Raw genomic sequence first — 22,788 nt, forward strand, 5'->3', positions numbered from 1 at the left:
GCTCCTATACAACAAATAATCTGTTATCTATTGCATTTGCAATGTGCAGGCCTTGAATTCACATCCACAAGACTACACCTTGCAGCAGTGGCTGCATACCTTTAAAATAGACACTTCTTTCTGTTCAGAGTCCCAGTAATTAAAACCTTTATGGAAGGCCTTGAAAGACTTATACCACCAAATATTCCACCTGCATTTAACCTTAATGTTCTGCCAAGACTCATGGATCGACCTTTTGAACCACTACACAATTGCCCATCGCAATTCTTCTCTTGGAAGGTTGCTTTCTTGATTTGTCATCACTTCACTAAGACGTGCAGTGAGATTCAAGCATTAACCTTAGAAGAACCATTTTCCAACTCCATCTTCGCACTAACCCAAAGTTCCTTCTAAAAGTAGTTTCTGCTTTTCATATTAACCAATCGGTTGAGCTACCTGTGTTCTTCCCTCAACCCGATTCTGTGGCAGAGAGAGCTCTACATACATTAGATGTTAATAGAGTATTCTTGTATTATATTGATAAAACAAAAGATTTTCACAAAACCCTTTTGTTGCCTTTGCTCCCCCTCATAAGGGAAAACCTATATCTTAATCTGGTATTTCTAGATGGATTTTTAAATGTATTCAAACATGTTCTATCAAGGCCAAAAGAACTTTGTCTATATCTCCGAGAGCACATTCTGCTCGTAAAATAGGAGCATCTGTGGCCTTTTTCTGTAACATTTGGCAAGCAGCTACATGGTCTGCACCACTCACATTTACTAAACCCTATTGTGTGGATGTTTTAGCACATCAACAAGCTAATGTAGGGCAGGCAGTCCTAAGAACACTTTTGCAAACAACTGCAATGCCCACTGGCTGGCCATCACTTCGGGAGAGTACTGCTATAAAGTCTATGCAAAGCATGTGTATCTACAGCACACATGCCTCAAACGGATTATGTTACATACTCTTTAAGCATCTGTTCTCTGCATGTATTGATTCACATGCACCCTCCCACCTACCTGGACATCTATGACTGTTGCAGTTATTATTATTATTCATTTTATACACGCCTGGTCATCTCTGTACTACTTATTACTCCATTCTCACCCTCTTACGGGAAAACCATCTAACAATGGCGTCAATGCCCATGCGCACTATCACCGTAAGGAGGAGTCACCTTACCTCATCACTGGACAAGACTTCTTTGAAGAAAAACAACTTGACAACATTGAGACCCATCACTAGATGGCAGGGGTTTGCAAAGCATGTGAATCTACAGCTCCAGATGCCAAGAACAGATGCTTACAGGGTAAGTAACATAATTCTTACAGTAGCTCCCTGTCAAATGGTTTCTTGCTACAGCCCCTTGCTCCTAATCATGTATAGGTTTTAAAGCAAAGGAACTTTATAAGTGCTGTGAACAAAATCATTGTGTCCAACCTTCTTAATATCTAGTCGAAGCAAGCAGGACGCGCCCAAAAGTAGTATTTTCTGTGTTCCAGACTTGAACCTGTGCTGAGTTTTCTACGAAGGTATCCCATAATCTAGATTTTCCCAGAACATAGGCTTTTTACCTTTAAGAAAATGTTTTCACATTTTGTTGCCTTTCTTTGTTTTCAACTCCAATTAATAAAGTGATAAAGCTTCCAATGGCAGTGAATAATATCCATTTCAAAATTATTTTAAATGCAAGAAGATAACTTTTCTGAGATTTAATGCCTATTTCACCAGATGAAATGCACCGTAAATGATCTGTTAGATATACGTTTTCCTTAGCAACCCCCTTATAGCCATTTGACAATGCATCAGTTATGTTTTACTAACGGGTACAGAGCTTGGCCTGATAGTTCCTCTTAGTCATAGAAGTAGCATCCATCACAATGTCATATGGTAATGACTGCTAATGCCTGAACAAAATATGGCCATCTATCATTCTCAAGTAGATGGCCAGTGTATTCAAGATCTGATTCTCCAGACTGAATACGTCCTATCCTCCCTCTGTATCTAGCAGCTAGGAAATGCTCTTCTAGATTATATACAGTCATAATGTTGGTCCTCTATATTTAGGCTTCTGTGCATGTATAAGCTTGTTGACTGGCAACATTACCCTAAAATACACACTCTGCGCATTCAACACCTTTAAAGTACAGAGCCGAGCTGACAATATCTTCTCACTTCAAATATAATAGTAGCTTAGCTGCAGCCTGCTGAAGTCAGTTTAGGTCAGCAGATAACATTTTTGACATGCCCAGATGCACACTGTTAAAATGTCAGCACAGACTCGCTTGGAGCGCACTTTACCTACACTTGCTTCCGCCCACTAAGAGGACTGACTCTATATCGGACTCTTATTGAACAATGTTGAGTACTGATGATGAGGAATTTATGTGGATTCATTGGTTTATGTGCCCAGTTTATAACCAGAAAAACAAACCGAAATATTATGCAGAAGTAGTTTGACCATCTGCAACATAGATCGGTTGACTTTGAAGAGGATTTTCATGCTGGTGAGTACCTATGCCAAAAAGATTGATGAAGAGCCTTAGATAATTTTTCTAAATGTCAAGGTTTCTCACTGTTGGCCCTTCTTTTATTCTGAAGTTATGTGAATTTTATTTAAATTTATAATGTATGCTGTCTGCTAGTGGTATAGATTCATGCTTCTCTGGCTTAGAAGGCCTTGTTTAAATAATATAGATATTTCTCTCTGAATTTCTATCTGGAAATAATGAAACTGTTATCGATCTTGAATCATTTGCTTATGACGTGTGGCTGTTCTCACCGGCAATGAACAACTAATGTTGCTATTGTTAAGTGAATGACCTTTTTCATTTGAAAATTTTAGCACACCAATTGAGTTTAATTTCCTTAGTGACCTAATGCTCCCTCTGCCGGAACAAAGAGCATATTGTCCCTGCCTTTCCCTCACAAAGACTTGACCTCAGTAGGCATACGTCGTCCGACACCAAATAATATTTAAATAAATGTGCAGCAGCTTTGTGTAATTGTTGGCTAGTCATGAGTAGAGGGGGAGCTGCACCCTTAAGGACAAATCTAAAGCGAGCACATTCATTTTAGAGATGCTAGTTTTGCCTAATGATGCAAGGATTTCCTAATCCCTTGAGAATTAATAAGAGCAAGAATTTGAAAAGAAATCGTAAAACTAGTATTTCTTTAATCACAACCTGATGAACTAATATCCCCAGTGTATTTATCTATCGAAATGGACAGTTCTTTAGAACTCTTTAGGGCCATGTGTGATCCACCCCAGATCTGTCTCCTGTGTCCTACTCTGTCCCTGCTTATTTTCCTATTCCTGCCGTGCTTGGAGTTCTAATTTCCCACTCTTTCCCCATCCTTACTCATTTCTTTACACAATTCTCACTGCCACCATTTTCAGATTGATTTCTACTCTCTCCTCTCAGTGCTTCATTCATAATCATTGTCCTGCTTCCGTCTCTGCTTTATTATGCTTTTCAGCACATATCTTCGCTCTGTCCTATTGTTTTTCTTCCCTTCTTTCTATCAGTCATTTTCTCTTGCTTATTCTTCCTTCATTTTCATTACTGAGCCCCCTTCCCTCCAACCTTCCTCTCAAAGGTTAATCTCTTAAATTTTTGAGAAGCTTAAGGCCACCCCCACTACATGACGTTTTAGTGGAAACGCCCTCACGCATTTATTGCTCAACCCAATACCTACCCATGCTTAAGTGTATGTTAAAATCCACTCGATGTCTTTAAAGACCCAGTTAGAGCTCCAATAATTACACTCAGGGTTGACAACATGTATAAGGCCTTCCCCTCAGACCTGCCTTACAAAAGAGGACAGGTCCCACCTGATTCTCAGGTCGTGCATACTGCCCGTAAACATGAAAAATCACAGGGTACAAGGGACGCCCCAACCTCTGACAAAGAAAGTAAGAAGATCAATGCAGGGGTCAAACGGGTGGCCACTCAATCTCCCACCCATTGACTGTTTGGCAACTTGGTCAGCCTACTCTCTAGGTATGACGAGCACAATGGGACGAGATGGGAGACCTAATACAACACCTCTTGGATCAGTAAAGGCAAAGGTCTCAAGAGCTCTTGCGGAAGACCAAACCATGTCCAGCATGACCATTCGGTTTGCTCTGGATGTGGCTGACACAGCCACCAGGGGTATTAACTCCAACTTAGTCACCCACTGATATGCCTAGCACAGTGTTTTTTTTATCTTTAAGCCAGAAGTCCAGCAGCATCTGTTCAAATTGCCCTTTGATGGGAAGTACCGCACCCTATGATGGGGAGGACCTCTTTGGGCCTCAGGTTGATTAGATGCTGTAGAAAATCAAAAACGATATGGACACTGCCAAGGCAATGGGTCTCTTCAGTCCCCATTGCCCTGAGGCTCCTTTCGTCGCTTGCAGTTTGTGATAGCACCAAAGCGGTCTCCTTAGAGGCTTCCACCTCATACCAGAGACAACAGCAGTAGCAGCAACCCCCCCGGGGTTATTGCAGAGGTGCCTATAAGGGAAACAACCACAAGGGCGGGGACAAAAGAGGTGTGGCGAAGGGAGCCACCGCAGCCAAGCAGTAACACCCTTACTCCCGACCACATTACACCTGTTGGAGGACACTTGCAGCAGTTCATCACACAATGGGAAAACATCACCTCAGGCCAGTGGCTTCAGTCCATTGTAGAACAGGACTACTGCCTGGAACTCACAGGATGGGTGGGATTTGCTTTGCAAAGATATGACCGTTCATGGCATGTGGACACCTCCTTCAACAGACCTTCCACATCAGTTATCTGGAAGTAATGGCAGCCCACGTCGCTCTCAAAGCTTTTTTCTGCTACATCTATTACTACACAGCCCTGGTAAAAACAGACAACCTCACCTGGCTTCGATATATCATAAAAAGGTTACTAGACCTGCAGGTCTAGTTACTTCAATGTCCACTTGACCTAACTGTAATTGACCTTGCCCTGTAAACTGGTATCAAATTGTGTGATCCTAGGCAAAAAAATTATATTAGAAAGCCAGCTTTATATTCATTGAGCTCTTTCAAATATGCGAAAAACCTTTTTTGTTTGAGTAAATAGAATAAACGTTTGAATCTAACCCACATTTAGGGTACATAAGATCTCAGACTTGTCCGTTGATTCACTAATAGCATTGGTATCAGTTTATGTTTAAAAACTCACTTTTAATAATTAGATTACTAAAGCATGATGTGGTAGCATGTTTTCATTTACAGACCGTAAATTTCTCATTGAAATGACTAAAAACGTTCCCTGTAACATGCAGTTTTAATGATGAAAATATGTAGTGTATAAGCAATATTCTATGAAAATTCAACAAACAGATTTTTTATTGTCACATCACCAAGTAAAGTGTTCTGATTTGTTGTCATCCTATCAAAATATGGGCTTTCATAACTACTACACTAGATTTTAGATTTTTTTGTACAGTTCATTTATTAGCTATTTAAAAGTTGTGTGTAAGAAACGAAGCTTACACCCTACAGCCTTTTATTTCACACTCTTTGTACAGCATGTCAGATAGTTCACTGTACAAAATCCTGGAATTCTGTAGTCGGAGAAAGAAAAGTAATTGTAAGACTACAAAAACTGACTTCTGTCTCTGAACACAGAGAAAATATGACAAAATAAAAACAAGAATAAAAGGCATCATTATTGCTCCTCCACTTTCTGAGTGAACAGAACGTCTGTTCTTTGTCAGCTTGCAAAAGCGGGTGAGTAGGCCCCAAATATAGCTCTCTGTGATAAAATCTGAATTGCTATAGCGAGTGGACAAGTAGATTTCTCAAGGCCTTATCACTGCCTTGTTCTACCTTTGGACACAAGGGAGCATGCGTTCTCCCATCTCTCAGAGATGGCGCAGAACATTTGGCGTTGGACAATCCACCAGAAGATGAATCTACAGGATGAGTACCTTCCGGTATCATACAACAACATACAACTTTCTAGACTTGCTTAGCTGGATGCGGCAACAAGTCTGAGTGGGAACTACACCTCCAAGTCCTCCTCCCATAATTTCACCATTGGGGATGCCAAATGCCCAAGCTTCACCTCCAGGTTTCTGCACCCACAGTCCATGGGTAATGCACTATGGATGAACTGGACAGGGTTATTTCCCTATGCTTTTATATACATTGTCCAATGGCTACAGCAGACTTCCCCCATTCCTAGTGGCTGCCACGTGGTCCAGACAATGCTGATTTACAACCCTTCTAGAGTTGTCTGTAGTCCCGAACGAGACGTTTCCAGCCGGCCTGATCTTCTCACTCAACACCAGGGCACAGTCCGACACACCAACCTCCAAGCAGCTCAACCTAGTGATGTATTTCTTGATGTCCTAGAGTTTGGCTGCCTCATTTTCCCCATTGAGTGTCTGTCCATCCTCAAAGAGGCTTGCCATCCCACTACTTGAGCCTACTATGCTTCAAAGTGTAAGATGTTTGTCTACTAATGCCTACCCAAACACATCGAGCCACTCTAGCCAGCAGTGCAAGACATTGTCTGCTAACTGTCATTTGCAAAGCTCAGGTCTGACTTACACCTCCTTTTGTTTGCATTTGGCTGCAGTGACAACATATGTACAGAACATGGAACACTTCATCATTTAGATTCGCTGTCATTAAGGCTTTTATAGAGGGACTTAAGAGGGCCTCCCTCCAACACAGGTCGCCTCCAGCCCCGTCCTGGAACCTCAGTGGAGTCTTCAGTAAGCTAATGGGTCCCCCTTTTGAGCCCCTTCATATGTGCCTTCTCCAGATTAGCTCATGGACGGTAGCGTTTTTAGTCACAATCACTTCTCTTAGGCATGTGAGTGGAAGCCAAGGTCTTGTGCTGGAAGAACCTTTTTTTAGGTCTACATTGACAAAGTTGTAGAAAAAGACACGGAGGCAGGAAGGTAATTCCAACGGATTTAATAGCTCTTCACGTCTTCACATGTTCCCAGTACATCAATAATAATCATTCCAAACTCCTGTCCTTCCAACCACCCATCTTCGAAAGATGCACACTCCTGAACCGTGTGCCTGGGCATTCGCTACACAGCACGAGACGACATGCAATGTCATCTCGTGTCTATCACATACCAACAGCACAATACATATTCCAACACACCTTCCCCCTTTATAAATTAACCAAAAATAATAAGTAAATAATTAAATAATAAACACAATAATATGTACATATCTTGAATAGAATAAAAATAATTAATTTATGAATTTAAAGAATGTTTCTTTTCTACTGTTATTTAATTCAGAACATCGTCTTTGTACCTTATAGGTATGCGATGAGGTCTAACGCTTCTTTTTGAAATAGCACAATAATCATTAGGTGCAAAACAATCATCTTTTTCTAATTCAATATCCATGGCTGTCACCATCACATTCAGAAAACTTCTTTCCTTTAAATATTGAGACTCTATTCAAATTCCACACACTTCCTCCTTCTATCCTAACAGCATGTTTGAAAACTTCTACAACTCTTTTAGGTTGTGACCAAACCGGAGCTCCTTTTCAAACTCCCTCCTTTTTTTATGCGCACTAAATCACCAATTGAAATTTCTTGTTTCCTTACAAATCCTTGTTTCTTTTCCATTTTTTTCTTCATTTCTTTTTTGTATGCATTTACCCTACTACGAACCATGACAGCTGTCATTGAGATTTTTTTTAAACCACCATGGGGTAAGTCTAGTGCTTGGTTTGCGACCTCTTGAAAGCTCGAACGGACTGATTAAAGTAATTGAATTGGGTGAAGTCCTATAAGACAGCAACATGGATTAAAATGCATTACGCCAATTCAAATCACCCTTTACAGAAAGTTGACTGGCTTCCTTCAATACCTTGTTAAAACGCTCGACTTGGTCATTAGGCTCTGGGTGGAAAACAGCAACTTTCTTATGCACAACGCCACATTTAATAAATAAACATTCAATTTCTTTACTGATAAATTGTGGTCCATTATCGGTAACCACTACTTCTGGAATCCCTTCTCTGCAAAATACCTTGTCTAAAAACTCTATCACATTCTTGTACGTGATGTCCCTTACCATTTTAACTTCCGGCCATTTTGAAAAAGTCAATTAAAACAATTCCAAATTTCTCTTGTTCAAGTGGAACACCAAAAGGTCCAATAATATCAAGACCAAGTTTCCGCCATGGACCAGATGGATATTCCACTGGACAAGGTTCAGAACGTAGTGCTACAGCTGATTTATCACTATTAGCACAGTTTGTACAACTACGTACAAAATGTTCCACACATACATCAATTATTGGCCACCCAAAAAAATCTCTTATCCGCCTCCTTGTAAAAGAAATGCCAAAATGGCCTTCATGTGCAATTCAAATTATGACATTTCTAAATGAATGGGGAGGAATACATTTATCTCCCCACATAAGTAACCCATTCTCAACTGCCAACTCATCTTGTACTTTCGAGTAACTCATCATGTCACCAGACAATTTCCTGTGCTCACACCAACCTTGTAAAATATACCTTTTAACATTTGATAATTCTACATCTTTCTGCATTTCTTTTGACCTGGTCCTTCACTTAAATTCATTTTCTCACCACAAATTAAATTTACATCTTGAGAAGTAAAAGCAACTTCACATTCTTCATCCTCTATGAGACCTTTAAAAGAAGAATGTAACCTAGACATGCAATCTGCATGAGTATTCATTTTGCCTTGTACATACTCAATTTGATATTGGAATGACTGCAATCTTGATGCTAATCTAGCAAGACGAGCAGACATTGTTCGTCCTCCGCCTGGTGCCATCATGTAAATGAGGGGTTTATGATCTGTTTTTATTGTGAATCTTGTCCCCCACAAAAATGTTTTGAAATGTTCTGCTCCCCAATCACAAGCTAACAACTCTCTTTCGATAACTGAATAATGTTTCTCGGCATCTCTTAACACTCTTGATGCATATGCTATTATCCATTCTTTTCCGTAGTCTCTTTGTATGAGAACAGCACCTAATCCAGTGTTGCTTGCGTCAACCATAATAATACATTTTTTCCTAGGGACAAAAGGTTTCAAATATGGTGTATTCACAATAAATGTTTTTAGATTTTGAAATGCTTCTGTCATCTCACCAGACCATGAAAATTTTGCATTTTTCTTGAAAGGGCATCTAAAAGGATTCACTTTTGATGAAAAGTTGGGTATAAATTTTGCATAAAATTCAAATAATCCTAAACATTCTACTAATTGTTCTTTAGGAGAAGGTACAGGTGCATTAAGAATGCTTTCTACATGTTTGTGTTTAGGTTTAATTCCCATACCACTGATGGTGTGCCCTAAATACTCTACTTCCCTTGCTCTAATTTTGCACTTATGAAGGGCGTAGGGTAAGTCCTTTAACAGACAATGCTGATATTGCCCCCTTCAGATTCTTGTCGTGTTCCTCAACATTTTTCACAAACACAAGTATATCATCCTGAAAGGCGATGGCACCCTTTAGACCTTCAAGAGTTTCTTTCATTAGCCTTTGAAACACTGATGCCGCACTTGCCCAACCAAAAGGCATTGTTGTATCTAAAAAGACCTTCAGGCGTGATAAATGCTATAAGATTCTTAGATTCCTCATCCAAAACTTCTTGATGATACGCATTAGCCAAATCAATGCATGAGAATACTTGTGCACCTGCTAATGTTGAAACCATCTCATGAAGATTTGGCAGAGGATGAGCATCAACCCAAATAGAATTGTTGAGACTGCGAAGGTCCACACATGATCTCAGTTGGCCATTAGATTTAACTAAAATTACTATCGGAGAAACCCAAGGTGACGATTCTATGGGTTCAATAATATTTTTATCAAATCTTTAAGTACGTTTTTGAGCTTGTCTCTGTATGTGAGAGGAACATTTCTCACTCTATGCCGAACAGGTACTGCATTGTCATTCAACTTAATCACATGTTTAAAACCTTGATATTCTCCAAGTTCCCCGCTAAAAACATCAGGAAATTTTAACTTCAATCGATGTAACATACTATTTTGTTCACTCTCTTCAGTACTAATAGCATCAATAGCATACACAGGGGGATCAGCTCTCGGGTCAAGTTTGATTCCTAGTTATTCTTGGTGGGGCTATCCCAACAGAGACTGACCTGATTTGGCTACATAAATTTTTTTTGACCGGTTTGCAAAAGTTATATTCCCCCCAAAAAAACAAAGTCAATTTTGTGCCCTGTGTAACCACCAGGTGTAATATCAGGTTTGGATAGTTCCTTTCCAGGCCAATTACTTTTGACCACATCAAGACCAGTTATGGTATACCACGCACATGAGTCAACCAACACATTCACTTTCATATGATCAATGGTTATGCCACAAGATGGAAACTCACTCACTACTACAAATATTAATCACAGTATTGATATCTTTTTCATGTGAATAATCATAATCCTCACAATCTTGAACAACATTTACTTTCTTATTAATAGTTTTGCAAAACATGCTAAAATGGCCTTTCCTGTTGCACTTAGAGCACATTCTATCAACAGCCGGACACATTTTGGAATTTGCCAAATGAATTGGACTCCCACATCTGAAACAGGCCCATTGAGTGTTCTTCTTTTCATTTTTAGTATTTCTAAGCTTCCAGTAGTTTTATTAGGGCTTTCATTCTTTTGTGTAGAATATTTTTTTAATTTGTCTCCATCTTTTGAGACACTAAACACATCCCCTTTGTCGTTTCCTCTTATTTCTTTTACGAATTTCTCAGTGTTCAATAGATCTTGCAGTTGCAATGGCCGCATTTAGGGACATATCGGATCTTGTCCATAGTCTTTCTTGCACCTTTTTATTATTCGTTCTCATAAGTATTTGATCTCTAAGTACCTGTTCATATGTAATATGTTCAAAATCGCTAGTAACAGCAAGTGATCTGAGAGCGGATACAAAATCCTCAATAGTTTCATCTGCATGTTGTTTACGGGAGTAAAACACGAACCTTTCCATGACAATATTCTTTTTTTTTTTTTGCCAAATCTTATTTTCATTTGTTCAGAAGCGTTGTCATATGCGTTTTTTTCACCGGTAAAGTAAAGAATTCTTTTAAACCTATTCCACCAAGACAATGTTTCAAAAGTGAAAGTTTCCTCTCAGGTTTGCACTCTCCTCCTTCTAGGACTTCAACATATGCCCAAAAAACGGGCTCCCAAACTTCTCAATCCATAGGAGGTTCACCTTTATTTGCTAAAAAGGATGGTGGATCAACAATTCCACTCCTTTTTTATTTTAAAAATGTATTTATGTTTATGAAATGTTATTTCTTGATGTCATTTTAATTTGTTTATGTAAATGAAAGTTTATATCTTGATATTACTCTTCTTCTTATTTTCGATACTCTTATTTTCGATAATTTAATAATACAATGTAGTTATCAAAATCCGTTGAAATGACTGTGTAAAAATGGTATTTTAAGTTGTAATACATCATAAAAAAAATAAGATTGAGGAAATTACCTTCTCCGTGAAATGTCTTCAAAATTCATTGAAACTTAAGCTTGAAGTGCACTTACGAAGGACCCGGCATTCCAAAATGGCCGCACATAATGAACGTATGACGTTGAATGCTACGTTCTCGTTTGTGCGTTCCAGTGACGCAGCTTGAGTGTTAATTGGTCTAGAAAGAAATCTCGTGCACCAGTAGCAGTGACGTAGTTTGAGAATCAGTTGGTCTGTGCTCGAGATAAATATCGCGCACGTCACCGTAGCCCTAAATCTCTTGGTAGAATTATCTAAAAATAAAAAAATAAACTTCACAAATACCTTCAGAGATTAGCGGCTACATGGAAATCCGACCAATAACAACTCAGAGTACAGCCTTTGAGAATGGAAAATCACTCTTCGATAAATCAGCAACAACAGCTGATCGCCAAGTATCCTTCCTTACGCTGTGCAGCACTTTTTCAAGAGAATAGACGTGAATATCCAATAAAGTTTATCAGAGGTAATATCAAAATATTTCTCAGCTCCACTTTTTTTTTTTTTTTACAAAAAAAGAAATAAATCTGAATATTTATATTAATTTAAAGACGCGTCTTTACACGTCTTCCGTATCCCTGTTGTTGCTAGTGTAGAAAAAGACACAGAGGCAGGAAGGTAATTCCAACGGATTTAACAGCTCTTCACGTCTAGATATGTTCCCAGTACATCAATAATAATCATTCCAAACTCCCGTCCTTCCAACCACCCATCTTCGAAAGATGCACACTCCTGAACCGTGTGCCTGGGCAATCGCTACACAGCACGAGACAGACACGAGACGGACACGAGACGACATGCAATGTCATCTCGTGTCTATCACACACCGACAGCACAATACATATTCCAACAAAAGTAGTACTTGGAACTAACCCAAAGTATCTGCCGAAGGTGGTCGCCACTTTTCACCGGAACCAAAAAGTTTAACTCCAGTGTTCTTCCCACACCCAGTCTCAGTAGGAGAGAGCACTTCGTACATTAGATGTCAAAAGGGCCCTCAATGCTAAATTGACAGAGCCAAGCCATTCTGTAACATGCAACAGTTATTTGTAGTCTACACTAAGCCACACAAAGGCAGTGCTATTTCAAAAGCAGGGATAGCTCGCTGGCTAGTCAAATGCATTTAGACCTACTGTGCCAAGGCGAAAAGACCGCTCCTTGCTTCCACTAGGCAACGTTCTACATGCATGAAAGTGGCATCCATGGCCTTTTTGGGTTACTTCCTAACAGCTGACCTTTGTAAGGCAGCTACCTGGTTCACTCCACACAGTTTTACCAAAAACTACTGCATGGATTACTAGTATGTCACCAAGGTCAGTCCTCTGCATCGTCTTCAAGCTTTGGGCAGAACTAGTTTACCGTCTATGTAGAGCATGTGTATCTACAGCTACACATGTCACAAAAGGAACATGTTACTTAACCTGTAATCCTTTTGTGGTATGTAGTGCTGTAGATTCACATGTTTCCACCCACCACCACAGAGGCCTTCCATTTCAGATACTTTGCTACACTCTTCTTTCAACATTCACTTGCTGGTCCATCTTCTGCCACTTCTGTGTTGTATCTCCATCCTCATCCAATGGGCGGGAAAAGGATCCAACAGTGGAGCCAGTGCCCATGCACATTACCAGTCATAGGAGGAGTATACTTCGTGACTCTAAAGACTTCTTCGAAGAAAATTTAAAAAGTTGTACACGTATGATCCGAACACTAGATGGCAGGAGTATGCATAGTATGTGTATCTACACCACTTCATGCCACAAGTAGATACTTACAGGGTAAGTAACATTTACCTATAATTACTCTGGGCTATTTGCTATGCCCTTTGGAGCCCTGCTCACGAACATACTAATTCTAATGGCATGGAAAGCCATAAAAAGAAATATATTTGGAAGGGCTAAAATCCTGAATGCTTCCTTTTTTTTCTCTTCAAAATTATGGAGTTTTTGCAGCAAGATAATGACCCTCCCAGGCCATATACATACATAGGACTCTGCAAGATAGAACCCACAACCAAGGAAAACCCAATCATAAGCCGCTTCGCACTCTCTCTCTCCCCTCCCCTGCATCTATTGTCTTATGCAATTTTGAGCCCAGACCCCCTCTGAGTACCCCGCATGTCCTGGCCATAGTATCTTCTGATGTTTTTGGGGGGCATCCCCTCACCTCGAACATCACAACCTCCAACTCCATACAGAGCCCATCCCATGGTTCCAAGCCCCAAGAGACTGCGGCTCACTGCCCTTCCTCTGACTGGCTATATCGCTTTTCACTAGCATCAGCCCAAGAAATATTTTGTGGCGTTTATTGGGGTTCTCTCCTATTACATCTGTGCTATGTAGGAGAGGCAGCTTTAGGACGAGGGATATCCCATGCCTAAAGATTGCTCAAACAGGACGTCACCTCCGTCTAGAAAAGTGTCATCACACCACAGACCGACACATTATGTAAAAACGTACTTTCCTCGACCTCATAACGTAGACACCTGGGGAGACAATGAGGCCCATGCACCACAGGTGACTCCTCGTAGAGTATGCTCTAAAAAGATATTTCGATTGTATCAATCTGAGGCGGGAAGAAATTGCTGCCCCACAGGGATTTCCAAAGCCTCTGTCCAATCATCATCATCATCTGTGTCTCCAATATCGGCTTGCCATGTCACTCGATGGGTGGGTAGCGTCGTGGAACCATTGGTCACCAGGGGTTGATAAATTGTATACATTTTGCGCTCCCTAATTTCCCCCATCAGGAGCTTGCCCTCTAGTGGACTGAACTCTGTATTGTCTGAGAGACCGCGCAGATATGGGGAAATACCCGGACACAACTGTAAATATTTATAAAACTGACTGCGGTGCATCATGAATTCCGACTGCAGCTCCTAAAATTACCTGAATATGGCGACATCACCCATTGTGGAGATGCCAATGCGATCCCATCCCTGAAATCCCTGCAGCTCAACCGCATGCGGAAGGAGCGTTCCTCGCCACAGTGGTGTCTCTCGCGTCAGGTGCCCCCACCAACCCATTTTGCGGAGGGACCGCCTCCACATCTGCACCACCACCCTTGCTGTTGGGGAATGTCTATCCCGCTATAAAGCAAATACAGTAGAGAAGTATTGCCCATGGCCCATCTTTCTCTGGGACATAGGCTGTGTCCGTCTGTGAACAATACATCCAATCGTTCAGAAGATGAGACCGCATAGTATGATTGAACATCAGCAGTGGCGATGCCACCACAGTAGATGGATTGGAAGCAAGTTCAGAGGGCTATGCAGGATGCACCACCTCCCCCAATAAACACTGACCCAAAAGCGCGTTGATCTGTCAAAACCAATCGGGGTACATGGTATATGGGTAGTTATGAAATTGGTATAGAAGGCGGGGTAGAGAGACCATCTTGAAGATGACTGATCTACCGAATGAGGACAACGGCAATGGAGACCACATTTTAACCTCCTCTCGAACCTGCAGCAGCAATTGGGTCATATTATGCTCCCAGGAGACAGCAGGGACTTGTGAAAGAACTATTCCACAGTATTTAAACCCTCCAACCGCCAAGGTCAACCCAACGCCTAACCCATGTCACCTGGCGTACCACCTAGTGGCAGCAGCAAAGACTTACCAATATTAATGTGCAGATCAGAAGTCTCGCAAAAGGCCTGCATAATTTGCAGAATACGAGGCCCGACGCCGTGGGGCGGTCATGGAGAACACGTCACTGGCATATGCATTTCTATCCAACAGCCCATCAGACCATTGAAATCCTGTCACTTGAGTGTCGCCTGGACCCACGCAGTCAGCAGCTCCATTGCAGGGCAAATAAAGGGGACAATGGACACCACTGTCTTGTGCCCCGCCGAGTAGGGAACATGGCAGAGACCGTGCCAGACACACAGATAGAAGCAGTCCTATCAGTGTATAGCAGTCTTATATATGAAAGGACTCTTGGCCCAAATTTATGTCGCCGGAGAAGCGTAAATACTCACTCCAAGAGTCGAAGGCTTTATCGATGTTTGCCAATAACTCTGCAGGACGGCCCAATCGATCCTCCGAAGCCATAGCATTGTGCGCACGTTGTAGGTCATGATGGGTGGCACGATGTGGCATGAACTCAACCCGATCTGGGTGAACCAGGTCGGGCATATATGTCATCAGTTTATTAGCTAGGGCCTTAGCGAGAAGTTTAACCTCGATATTGAGGAGAGATGTGGCGGTATGAATAGTGGGATTCAGGCGGGCGCCCTGACTTGGAAAAAAACAAACAAATTTAGAGTGTTACCAGTCCAATAAAAGTCTTTTCTCCTCGAGTGCCGCATGGATCGTTCCATGTAGGTGCACCCCTAACTGCGGCGTATAGGCCTTAAGGAATTTGCTAAGAAAGCCATTAGTTCATGGGGCCTTTCCAGGTTGCAGCTCAGAAAGAGGCAGTCAATTCCTCTTCCGTTAGCGGCTCATCCCTTTGCTTGCTGGAAGACGCAGATATAGATTTTGGGGTTATAGCATCAATAAAGTCTTTTGATCGGCTGGGCATACAGATCCCTATAATCTGCGTAGCTCTGGGCCACTTCTCTTGGCCATGACAACAGCCACCTGCAGGTTTCTTTGTAACTCTCTGAGGTGTTGAAATGAAGCGGTTCAGATTCAGAATGCCTACATTTAAGTTAGTTAGCTGTCCAAGAGCACCTGTAACAAAGGACCCAAGCCGTAATATCTGTGTTTTCTGTACTGGGTGTCAAATGGCATCAAGTCTACTTTGTAGATCTTTGTCAGTAGGCTGTAGCCTCTTTCTGCCGAAGAAAATGTCATCCACTCCAGGCAGCCAGTACTGAGACCGAGTTGGTAGATCACACCTTGTGCCACCACCAGTGGCCTTCCATATTCCTGCAATGTATATATATATGCCTGCCCGTATCTTGTCCATGCAACTTGACCATCCCAGTAGTCCTTACAATTATCTTCCCATGGGGGGATATAAACCTTCCTCAACAAAAAAGAAATGAGAATCCTCCTTCTGCTGGAGGCTATTTGTACTTTCCTTAAAATATTTCCCTGTATTAAACTGGTTTCTTGCCCTGGGATATCTGCCACGCATACAGAGTGATGTGAGAAGGGAGTCCTAGATATTTCTCATGGCCTAGGAGAAAAAGCTTGTGAAAGTGGCCCAATGTTGTCTATTGGCTAAGTGTTCCACCAGATTTCCCTATTGGATTGCCAGGTAGAATGGCTTCTCATTAAAGCAGTGCTTGCACTGCCTTGCTTTGTGCCTCAGCACCACTCCATTCTGCTACGGTCTGTCTGTCTGAAATATGAGGGAAAAGATGCCTCAGCCCATTGCACGTGACTGGCAGAACAACGCTGGGTTTCAAATCCGGGTGCTGATTAATGCTTCTGTTCAGGTCTAAATGTGGATTCCGGCTCCCATATCATATTCATTAATGTAACGGTAATTTAACAATGTCAAATACGTTTTATTTTAATATTAAATGTTCCAAAGTACTTGTTTTTATAAGTGAAGCTTCTATTGGGACTATAATTGTGCTTTTGTTTTTAGGTGACCGGTTTAGAGAACTAATGGATAAGTTCCTGAGGATAAATTTCAGTAAAGGCTGTCCACCATTATTTACGACTGTAAAATCTCTATATAGCAATGCAGAAAAGGTAAAACTTAAAATGTTTAGCCTTCATATATCTTGGTATTTTCATGCTTAGCAGAGACGTACATGACAGACACTTTGTATTATTTACTGTCTGGATACTAGGTTATATTGAGCATTTTCAATTGTGAATGTTTTGTCGATTTGCTGATAATACTGTAATCTATATGTTTGTGTATCTTTAATTCAATCGAGATACAATACTTCAGTCGTTTTGGCCCTAAAAGTACAATTTAGAACATATACATTATCCTTTTAAGTGTATACTTTAACATGACCATCCAAATAAATAACTAAAAATACCACTAATAAAATATATACAATCGTGTCAGACATATAAATCTATATACACTATAAAATATACTTAAAGACAAAACCCCACCAGTTGACAAATGCAGTACAAAACTATTTAAGGGCTCTATAATAGTTGTGCACATGAAACTGAATCTGGATAGTTAACGTATTGCAGATATCTAAAAATTGATGAAAGCCTTTAGCATATCAAAGTTCTAAAAAGGGCATAACAATAGAACATACTTAACCCAGGCAATTTGTCAATGCAACCACGGTATATTAAATCAATGGTGACCTATTTAGGGCAAGCCACTTGCCTTATCCTCCACATCCTTGCTAATAGAAAACTAAATGCAGAAAAAGCTTTGTGTTGGCTTTCATCTTCCTTCAATATGCAGAGGACATTTTTATGTTCTCTAACACTCAGGAGCTGACAAACTGGAATAAGCCCTTTTTTCCTGCTATAGAGATAAGTTAGACAAAAAAACAGCACTGCTCTACTGTTTCACTTTCTGCCGCACAAGTAGGGCAAGAACACCCTGATGAATCAGAGTTGTGGGCAAATTTGTCAGTAAAAGAAGCAGTTGGTAATATTCCATATCTAAAGTGCAAATATAGTTTACCGGCCAACGGGGGCACAATTTCATCTCAAAAGTTTTAAAAAATGTAGGCTACTTCAGTTTGTAAAAGATAAACAGTCACAATACCTTGGGAGGAAACTGCCAATATTTGACCCAATTTAAAGCGAGTTTAAACTGGGAGTAGCTTTGTTTAATCAGATTTTTGTGAATAGCCAATGAGGACTCTGGAGCCTCCCACAAATCACCTTACCCGTGCATAATTAGAGTATCTTTCACATATCTGAGCCAGGGGAAACTTTGCGAGCTCAAAGTGCCTAATACTTCTGTGTGACATCGCTGCTGTGGTTATTTTTCCCCTGTGCTGAAAATTGCTATTTTCCTTTATTTATGACGAGCTCAGCTCGTCATCAGCACAGCTCAACTGTGCCTCATGACGAGCTGAGCTCGTCATGAGCATGGAAGGGGTTAAGACCGGCTAGATAAGATGATAATGCAGGCGGGGGCCAAATCTGTCGCCAATAAAGAATGGGCTTTATACCTTCTCCCTTTGCAATGGACTGTAGCCCAAATCGAATCTGAGCGGGATTAACTGAGTACTACTAGGAAGACCTAAAAGTTGTTGGAAATTTTTATTTTCTAGATCTTGTAATTTAGACACATTTTTATGGCCCCTAATTCTACTTTTTTAAGAACTATTCATTTCAAGGGCGTTGTGAACCACCTGCTTTGACAACTACAGCGTGGGTTGGGTTCTTTATGGGCTTCTTTGGTCTGCAACTTGGCAGACAAAACGTGATACCTACTGCTTTCAAGGAATACAGCATTAGTAGGAGAGCAAGCAGGAGCAATGAAGAACAAAATATTGGTCAAAAGAAGAGGGAACAATGGAATGAATATTGAATGGAAGTGTCAAAGAATGGATAGTTGATTGGGTGGATGAATGAGTGGATGTACCAGTGGTTAGATGGATGGGTGAGTGGATGAAAAAAGCATGAGTGAATGGATAGCAGATGGACAGGTACAAAGATAGTTGAGTAGAAAGAATGATAGATGAATCGATGAGTGGGTGAATAGAGAGATGAATGACAGGTGAAAGGATGGCACGGTAAAGTGATGGATTGATGGGTGGATATGTAGATGGTCAGGTGAAAGGATGGCAGTGTAAAGGTGTGAATGAGTGGGTGAAAAGATAAGTGATGGGATGGATTGACAAATGCATGAGTGGATGGATGAGTTGATAGCTGAGTGGATACATGGATGGCAAGATTGATGAATGGAAGAATGGCAGAGCGGATAGACAAAATGATGGATTACTGAGTGGATGGCTACATAGCAGTAGATGGATGAATGAATAGATGGTAAGGTGGATGGATGGCAAAGTGGATGGGTGAATAGATGGCATTGGGGATGGATGGATGGATAGGAGAGTGGGTTGATGGAAGGATGGATAGCAGTGTGTATGTATGGATGGAAAAGTAAATCAACAGATAGCAGAGAGTTTGAATGGATAGAGGGATGGACGGCTGGCAAAGTGGATAGATGAATGGATAGATGGAAGAATGGATGGCAGAGTGGGTGAATGGATGGAAGAACAGATGAGTTGCTGGATGTACGGACCAGTGGATGGCAGAGAGTATGGATGGATGGCAAAGTTGGTGATTGAATGATGGATGAAAGAATTAATAGATGACCAAATGTGAAAGTGAAATACTGACAATCAGCGTGTGGATGGTAGAGTGAAAGGATTAATTGATAGATGCTTGGATGGACAAGACAAAGTAGTTCTAGGAGAGGGTTGGGCTCATTTGCTTTGCTTGCTTGGTGCTATTAGAGGTTTAGGTCAACGTGTGTGTGTGGGAGGGGTTTAATATTCTGGCTACACCTTTGAATTCTAGATACAAATCCAATGTACGTCTGAGCTTCCTGCACTCAGGTCCTCTTGATACTCCCCAATATGCCTGCTAGCTTTCCATATTACACATCGTTGTTTTCTTAGCACTTCTGCGAAATTGCCTCTTCTGTCGATTAGCATCTTGGGCATCCATTTTTAGATGGAGTTCCAGTAGTTTGTTGAAGCAACCAGCAGGTAAGCAACATTCTTATTTTTGCTCTGATTTGGTGCCTAACAGTGGATTGGTCCTGAGGGGACAACTTTGCTTACCCCTACAGTTTGTAATGCCAATGTACTTTCTAGGTCTAAAGCGGAGTAACCTTAACTCTGTAGTCACTGTGCACTCCTGATTGCGACCCCGTCCCATTATGTCATCTTTATAATTTCATGCATCTTTTTCACAATACCAAAGATATGGTTGTCAGAGTTCCTAGTATCATACAAATAGATGTAATTTGACTGTGCCTATAAGAATAGAGATGGAAAAATGTAAAAGCCTGTATGGCTGAAGAGTAAAACTCTTAATGTGTTTGGTGCCTAGACCACTTTGAGGTTCATTGCAGGTATGCGAGCCATGGAGGATCTCTGCTCCTACTTCAGTCCCTTTTGTCTCTTCTCTTTTCACATGACCATAGTCATGTGGCATTGACTTCACGAATAGGGGTCTGTGCCACCACAAGAAGGCCTTTTCCATCATGACATCATTGATTCTCATTGTCATGAAATCTCGACTCTTTGAAACCTTGACATCAAGGATGCATTTGATTGCTTGAAGCCTCAGCATCTTGAAGTCAATTATAGCAGTCTAAGCGGGAGCCAACAATGTCTCTAGGGATACTAGCTCTATGTTTCTACTTCAGGAAAGTACTGGACGAAAGAGGGCCACTGAAAATGAATGACTGGTGAAAGCTAACCAGGGGGAAAAAAATCAGTTCAGTAAGCAAAAAGAGCACTGCCTCTGCACTTATTTTTCCTTAGGCATGACTCAATTTCATAAAGTGTATCTGTTTCAGGAATCGGACATACTGAGAGATATTTTCTTAAATCATATATGTATTTGATCATTTTTCTTTTTATACATGTCAGACCAGATTTAAACACATAGTTATTATTGTATCCAATTTAAAATATACATAGTCACATGCATTTATATTGGGGTCCATGTTCATACCACAAACATCTAAAAACTAAACCCATACATCAATACACTCAACCACATTAATTTAACACCATTCGATCTGCTTTCTAAAAGCAATACCTAGAATCCTATATTGGAATTTCGTCAGTTCATTAATCATCCATATGTTTATCACTTTTGGTTTACATTAGGCTCAAACTAGATACAATTATTGGTTTGTTGTAGTGTTTTCCTATCAACTGAGTAAAAAATATGCCTTCTTATCTACTAGATAGGCAAGAGAATGTGCGGATACGTGTTTCAGTAGGAAAATAATCAGAACTTATTGTGCTACCTTCCTCCGGGCACGGAAGCGTATATGTGAGTGGTGGCAGAAGTCGTCCAAGCCAAAGGGAAGACGTTGGAGGGGCCTGTTTCCAATTGAAATAATGTCTGTAAACTTGAAAAAAAGACAACTCATCAATACTTCTAACAATAAAAAAAAAAACGGGATAATGACGTATTCCGACATCTTCCAAGAGAGGTGATATACCACATGTGTGCCCATTGAAGTAGAGTTTATAAGAAATAATTGTGTAAAAAGAAATCCAACACCACATGAATCCTCCCATGTACCAATCTGATACCTTTTTGTATAAAATCATATAGTGCCTTATAGATCGACATATGTACACTATAGTATTGTCTTCCATCCCCAGATGGAGAGGCATCAAAGATGATATCTATCTGTAACCTACTATGGGAGAGTATAGCTCTTCTTTGAAGGGATATCCTCACTAAGATGGGGAAATATATTCCCACCATAGGGTTTACGATGACTAGGTCAGCATTTCCAATCTATAGTTGACCTTTAAAGATATAACATGAACATACAGTAAATAACACTTTGTTTGTATATAATATGATAAAGACACATAGATTCGAAAAAGCCTTTTCCCGAATATTCTGTACTCGCAGCTAGAGATTTTCTTGACCAAAAGATGTATTGCTTTGCACAATGTGAGCCAAAGCGCAGGAGAAGCGTGTGTTTCCAAGATCAAGGATAGCGATCGAAGTTCAATTTTCCGTCTTTGCTTCATATTTTGAGAGTCTTATCGAAAAGAATGCAACATGAGGACTATGTCAGTGAGAGCAATGGCGCAGAATAGATGGTATATATTAAATAAAATATACTCTAACAGGAGACCTGTGTCAGCAAGAGCAAAAGCTCAAAAGGTGTACATTGACACATATAATGCCTCGTAGTTAGACTCGACAGAAAATACACCAAAAAGGACTACATTGACAAGAGCATAACATTACGAGTATCTATGTAGAATTGCTTCCAACATTTCAAAATCAACATGGGGTTGAGATCCATGCAGAAAGGTCTATACATAAAGTGGCAAAAACACTTTTGAATGGTCTCATTGCTACATACTAAAAATGTAGTTGTTCTAGTTGGCCAGTCTGGGCACATAAGAGGTTATTGGACAAAGAAAAAATTAAGGGATCATGAGTTGATATTCTACGCACAAGTTTTTTAGCACATTTCGTGTCCAAAAGAACGCTGAGTTCATGCAGTATTGGGATACACTGAAATTGTTCATGCTGGTAAAGCTAGAACATTGTTTCAGGGGGCTTTTAAATAACGTATATATATATCAAAAGGTAGCCCAAATTAGTATTTATCTATGTGCCCTATATGTATCAGAAGAACGATTGTATAGAGAGAAAAACATAAAGTACCAA

General features: G+C 40.6%; 1 protein-coding gene across 1 annotated transcript in view; it reads left to right on the plus strand.

Annotated features, from left to right (window-relative positions):
• Nucleotides 1-22,788, plus strand: part of NAA16 (N-alpha-acetyltransferase 16, NatA auxiliary subunit) — a 772,708-nt gene that overhangs the window by 332,998 nt on the left and 416,922 nt on the right. Inside the window, exon 9 of the mRNA XM_086934938.1 lies at nt 17,051-17,157. Within this exon, the coding sequence (XP_086791064.1) occupies nt 17,051-17,157 (107 nt within the window). The remainder of the gene's footprint in view (nt 1-17,050; nt 17,158-22,788) is intronic.

Source organism: Lissotriton vulgaris, chromosome 8 (assembly GCF_964263255.1).
Source record: "Lissotriton vulgaris chromosome 8, aLisVul1.2, whole genome shotgun sequence".
Taxonomy (NCBI): domain Eukaryota; kingdom Metazoa; phylum Chordata; class Amphibia; order Caudata; family Salamandridae; genus Lissotriton; species Lissotriton vulgaris.